Source organism: Priapulus caudatus, unplaced genomic scaffold, assembly GCF_000485595.1.
Source record: "Priapulus caudatus unplaced genomic scaffold, Priapulus_caudatus-5.0.1 Scaffold611, whole genome shotgun sequence".
NCBI lineage: Eukaryota > Metazoa > Priapulida > Priapulimorpha > Priapulimorphida > Priapulidae > Priapulus > Priapulus caudatus.
The window spans coordinates 18,912-25,564 of NW_014577672.1; the positions used below are offsets into that span (position 1 = coordinate 18,912).

At 38.2% G+C, this 6,653-nt stretch overlaps 1 protein-coding gene across 1 annotated transcript; it reads left to right on the plus strand.

The window, feature by feature from the left end:
- Positions 1-421: 421 nt before the first annotated feature.
- LOC106812132 (myb/SANT-like DNA-binding domain-containing protein 4) lies at positions 422-2,793 on the plus strand. The gene is made up of 2 exons (XM_014815920.1): positions 422-866; positions 2,456-2,793. Exons 1-2 carry the CDS (start codon positions 422-424, stop codon positions 2,791-2,793), a joined length of 783 nt encoding a protein of 260 aa, XP_014671406.1.
- The last annotated feature ends 3,860 nt before the right edge of the window (positions 2,794-6,653 follow it).

Sequence of the window (6,653 nt, forward strand, 5' to 3'; positions counted from 1 at the left end):
CCTGAGCCACCAGTCTTTTCTGGAGAAGTCTTACAGTATCCGGCGTGGAAGGCTGCGTTTGCTGCTCTCATAGACTCCAAGAACATACCACCTTCGGAACGCATCCACTACCTGAAAAGATACCTCAGTGTAGAGGCTAAATAAACCGTAGAAGGAACGTTTTATTTTGACACAGAAGAAGCTTACACAAGCGTTAGGACTGTTCTTGATGAGAGATATGGCAATAAATTCCTGGGGCCGGTTTCACGAAGCGTACTTAACTTAAGTATGATTAAATCACTAATCATAATTATCTTCCCGTAATTATGATTAGTTAATCATACTTGAAAATCTGTTTCACGAAGCGACTTAAGTACATATTTAACTAATCACATAATTAGCCGACTTAAGTACGTAATTAGCCGATTTAATCATATCCAAAATGACGGACGTTGATGCAACGCAAATGCTTATTTATCCCGAAAATCATCAAATTGCGAAGAAACGGAAGGCGAATTTCACAGCAAGTGAAAAATCCTATCTGGCAGACCTCGTTAAGGACAATTATAACATTCTATTCGGACAATTTTCAAGCAGCTTAACTGCAAAAATGAAGCACGAGAAATGGGAGGAGATCGCCGGAAAGATCAACGCCATAGGTGTGGGTAGCAGAACTGTGGCGGAGTTGAAAACTCTTTGGAACAATCTACAAATGAAAGCTAAGAAAGCGAATGGATTTGAAAAAAGAGAGTCAGTAAAGACAGGAGGCGGGCCAGCACCGACTCCCTTGGACGAAACCACTAATGTTATCATCAGCTTCATGAATGACAAGCCGTCATTCAGCGGCATACCCGGAGGAGTAGAAACCGGCCCTGTCTACGATACAAGTACGTTTATTTTATACGTCTATTTATTGGTATTTAACACTTATATGCTACAGGACAAGTTTTGATTTCCCACACGAGTGTTTATTTCTATGATTGTTTATGTTTTTATTCATTACGCTATTGTATGGGTGTCAATGTGGGGAACACACGTCAAGGTCACCTTTACATTTAGAATTAGCTCAAGTATGCCTACTATAAATAGCCCTTCGCGTCACCGCGTTACTAGGGGCCTGTGCCTATTTCCCTTCGCTTTCCTGAGGCGCGCGGAGCGCCGGGCTATAATATAGTACTAGAGCTACTTTAGAAATTAGAATAGGAAATTGTAAGAGAAAGCTCACCGTATAATCAATCAAGTTTATCAAGTATAGATAAACTAATCAATAGTTGTTAAGAATATAGCGGTCAGTCCGACAGCTAGTAGCCAGTACTGGCAGTAGGTGCACGCTGATAGACACATGTCTGAAGAAGTCACAATGCTGTGTAGCGTACGTAGGGTGTCGATCATTTTTTCATTTATTCGTAGCTAGTTTTTCCTACAGCTCTTTCACAATATTCGTTCACAAATCACAATCTCCGTTCCTCGTTCACCCTTGTGCACAGATCGAGATTTAATAGGCCAAATCGTGCCTGATCGGCTCAACACATGTTAAATTAAATATCACACGTTGCGTATACAACCGCTCACGTCGAAGCACGAAAGTCAAAAGGGCTGAACTACAAACACGCGGCGAGCAAGCTGCTCGTCACTCAACCGGACAACGCCAGCTATCGGTCAACATTATATCAACCATAGATATCCTAAAAATGTGTGTACAATAGTGTTATACGTGTTGTAATACGTGTAAAATAATACACGTGTATAATAGAATGTCTATGAAAAAAAACAGACAAACGTTTGGCCATAGCACACAGAAAACTATTTGAATTAACTCCATATTAAATGATTATGCCCAACAAAAACGTTACATCACAGAGACAGACAGGAGCAGCTATTAGAACTGAATTGAACAACTAAACGTGCCTTCAATTGCGATGAATACTTATAATTAAATACAAATGAAACTGGCACTGTGTGTGTGTGTGTGTGCGTGCGTCGCGTGCGTGCGTGCGTTGCGTGCGTGCGTGCGTGGCGTGCGTGCGTGTCGTGGTGTGTGTGTGTGTGTGTGTGGTGTGTGTGTGTGGTGTGTGTGTGTGTGTGTGTGTGTGTGTGTGCAAGGGCGTCGGAACTGCCGCGGCACTTTTTTCAGGCCATAAATTTTCCGTAACCAAAATATTTCAATAATTTATACCGTCTTTTGGCCGGTACATATATCATGTATATACGTGTAATCTATGGCCCCTATAAGCGGAGACCAGGGTCAGATGTGGTCAGGCCACATGTAGTTATATAAAATTTTATGATCCAGAACTCTGGCACACATTCCTCTGCTCCCCGTCTACTCCTGTCTATTCTATGCAGGCAGCATGCCGTTGCGTTATATTGAGGGAGCATGTGCGCGTGCGTGTGTGTGTGCGTGTGCGTGTGCGTGTGTTTAGATTTAATTAAAATTTTCTGTTGATTTTAACACTTTACTTTTCTATATTTTCAGATGCAATTTTTGGCCTCGAGGCCGAACCGAAGGAAGAAGACTCCTTCACGAGCCATGACCCCAGCACATCCGCTGACATGCCGATAAAAGCAGAGTCGTCCTCGTCCTCGTCATCGTGCGAGAAAAGAAGGATTTCGACCGGGGATGTCACACGAGCTCAGTACAACAACTTAATTGAAGATAAAAAGAGAATAAAATTAGAATGTCAACGGCTGGACCTTACAATAGATGGGCTTAAATTGAAGAATGCAAACCTTGTATTAATGAATGCAAAGCTTCACTTAGAGTTAATAGCAATTCAAAAATCCTCTGGATGTACCATTGAGATTCTTGAATAACTTCGCTACTGTTCTGCTTCCCGCACCTATGGCATCTCCTCCCATTTCTCGTGCTTCATTTTTGCAGTTAAGTTGCTTGTAAATTGTCCGAATAGTATATTGTAATTATCCTTGACGAGGTCGGCCAGATAGGATTTCTCACTTGCTGTGAAATTCGCCTTGCGTTTCTTCGCAATTTGATGAGTTTCGGGATGAATAAGCATTTGCGTTTATATAATAAAATTAATATATAATAATAATAAGTTGACAGTATTAAATTTATAGCCTACAGTATAATTATAATATTTATGTGTTTAAATAATGTTATTATTATTGAATAAGTTAATTAAATTATGTGTTGTTTATAAATAATGTGTTTTCTTTTTAGTCTGATAGTTTATTATTTTTAGTTCATTATCTGGGCCATCATATATGTCATCACCATCGGCGTTATCATCGCAATCATGGGCTTCGGCGGCTAACGTTTCATCTAAAGAAATTGAACAACTAAAAGTGCCTCAATTGCATGTAATATAATTATATTATAATAACTCCATATAATTAAATACCAAATGAAACTGGTACTGAAATTAAAACAAATAACAACAAGTAATATGTACGCGGACACAACTCACTCATTAGATTCAAATTCAAATAAATTTTATTGCTCAAATATATAATATAAATATATCACAATAATATATAATAAATTATAAATATATCACATAATATATAATAATTATAAATATCGCGGGGTATTCACAATAATAATAAATTATAATATTATTCTAAAGGAGCCATGAAAAGTACAAAATACAAACATATAAATATATAATAATATAAAAGAATACAATCTGTTATCTTATAGGCATCGATACGCAATTATTTACGAGCGTATGAATGAGAGAATTATTAGGCAATATAGGCATCGATACGATTTCATAAATACGTTGAATGACGAGGAGCTAAGGCAGAGGTACCGGTTCGGGAGGAGAGGAATATCTTTTCTTCATGATATAGTGAAAGACGATTTACAGAGACCGACGAAACAGTTCATGCGCGATTACGTCGATGATACAACTTCTGATAGCTCTACGTCTCGAACGAAATTGGGGATACTTTCGAAGTTTCAAAAGCGACCGTATCGAGAAATCACAGATGTAACGGAATCTCTAAACGGCAAATTTGCAATTTTGCACAATATTGCGATTTCGCTAGATGAACCGTTAGCCGCCGAAGCCAATGATTGCGTTGATAACGTTGATGGTGATGACGTCTATGATGGCCCCGATTATGTGTTGTTTATAAATAATGTATTTTCTTTTTAGTGTGAATTTCGTGACATTTATCTCAGAAATATGTCTGCACGATATGCTCCCTGAATGTGTTGCCATTATCGGGGCCATCATAGACGTCATCACCATCAACGTTATCAACGCAATCATTGGCTTCGGCGGCTAACGGTTCATCTAGCGAAATCGCAATATTGTGCAAAATTGCACAAGCAACAAACATCTTGCACGCCTTTGACGGTTCGAGTCGCACTTCACCATGAAGGAGGTGAAATCTTCTTTTTAAAATTCCGAACGCACGTTCAACAGCGCATCTGGTGCGTTTATGCGCAATATTGTATCTAAAAAATAACACAATAAATATGTAATATTAAACTGTAATGTGCCCCACATATATGCAAATCCATTATGCATTTCTTTTTCTCTTCAAAGCGCGTAGCTGGCCTAATCCTAGCCTCGTTAAAAAATTAACATTAAAAAATTGCCGTAGTTAGGGGGGCCATGGCCCCCGTGTTGATCCGAAAGTTAAAAAATGCATGCTGCAACACCGCGCCACATTCCCACACTATCCGAAAACTATGCCACCGTCACACATGCAACACTAAAAAAAAAATTTAACCCCGCTGAATATTAAGTGCCGTTTTCACGCACTGAGGATGTACCTAATTTGTGTAACGGACGATAAAAATTAACTTATGGATTAATTTTGTTATTAATGTTTTGTTCTGAAATCATACCTTTCTTGTTTAACTCCAACTGGGTTTAGGAAAGGCGTCATGAGGTAGGGTCTGCATGCATAACCGCTATCGCCTAGCAGAATGCCATGAATCTCGATACCTCTATGGTTTTTCCTCCAGGTACCTGAAAAGCAATTAAGTTGCATTAAATTATAATTATTACAGTGGTGTATTTTCACATTTAGAGAAAACATAATGGTTAACATGATTTGGTAAATTATATTAATTTGATTAATTCTACAGTGTTTTTCACAATATAAAAAGGTACACAATAAAAATACATGTACTACATAATATAATATATAATTTAATATATAAATATATATTATATATATTATCTATAATTCTTTCATCATTCATCATCATTCTTATATTGTCATATATACTTACTGTCCAATTTGAGATGATCTGAATATGAAAGAATCGTGTACCGAACCTGGCCAGCGAGCTACAACATTTATAAATTTCCCTGAAAATTGAAATACAAATTAAGTCCCTTTTAGGTTCATCTAATATAGTAAATAGTAATATAGTAATCTTTTAATTAAGTCGGTTGCTACATTTTATGTGCATAGCACCCTTACCTATTTTGAAATGGAATGACCCAGTTACTGGAAATCTAATAATAAGTAGTCTACAGTGATAGTCACGACACGCGCTGCTACAGCTATCATTGTCTCTACATGCCTGTACAACGCGTTACTTCGGTGATGGCACCAGCCCTCAAATCGAATAGGTTCAATCACAATTTTATTCAAAGGATAATAATACTTTATTCACACAAAAACTAGGATAATACTTTTGTGCTACTTTTTCATTCAATGAAAGAATGTTTGGATTACATACAGTATATATAACCATTGGATTACACTTTGGAGTGATTGGATTTATTATACTCCAGTGACGGAATGAAGAAGGTACGTCAACATGACCCATTGTATAGTATAATTATTAATTATTGTATTGTAGACATGAAGGGGGACATGTTACTACTTAAACTAGTACTAGGGTCAACCAACTCACCTGTACTATCTGTAATTGCCTGTACATTAATGGAAGGGTAACGCTTCCGATTTATGTAAGCTGGTTCGTCATTGACGGGGCGCTGAATTCGGACGTGTGTCCCGTCAATCGCCCCTACGACCCCAGGAAATCCAGCCAGTTTGTGGAACCCTTCCTTCTGTGTTGCAATTTCGCTATTACTAGCGGGCCACTTGATGTAAATGTTCCTTTTCTCGTTGAGAGATTCCGTGACATCCGTTATGATTCTTGAGACTGTCGCTTTCGAAACACCGAAAGTGTCCCCAATTTCATTCATGAACGCTCCAGTCGCGTAAAAACGTAGAGCTATCAGAAGTTGTATTATCGCCGGAATCGCGCACGAGCGTTTGGTTGGCTCTGTAAATCTTCTTTCACTATATCATGAAGAAATGATATTCCTCTCCTCCCGAACCGGTACCTCTGCCTTAGCTCCTCGTCATTCAACGTATTTATGAAATCGTATCGATGCCTATATTGCCTAATAATTCTCTCATTCATACGCTGGTAAATAATTGCGGCCTCCATGTTGTTATTTAGCATAGCAACTAATCATGATTAGTGGATTTAAACATGCTCCTGAGTAGAATTAAATATTGTGATAACTTAATCATGATTAAAGTTAATTACGCTTGCGTGAAACAGTCACTTCAACTTAAGTACGAGAAGTTAATCATGATTAGTGATTTAATCACGATTCAATACTTAAGTACGCTTCGTGAAACCGGCCCCAGATCGCAGCAACTCAGCAGTCAAACACAACAATGGCGTCTTGCAGCAAGCGCAAGCTTTCTGAAGCAGAAGTTTTGAGCGA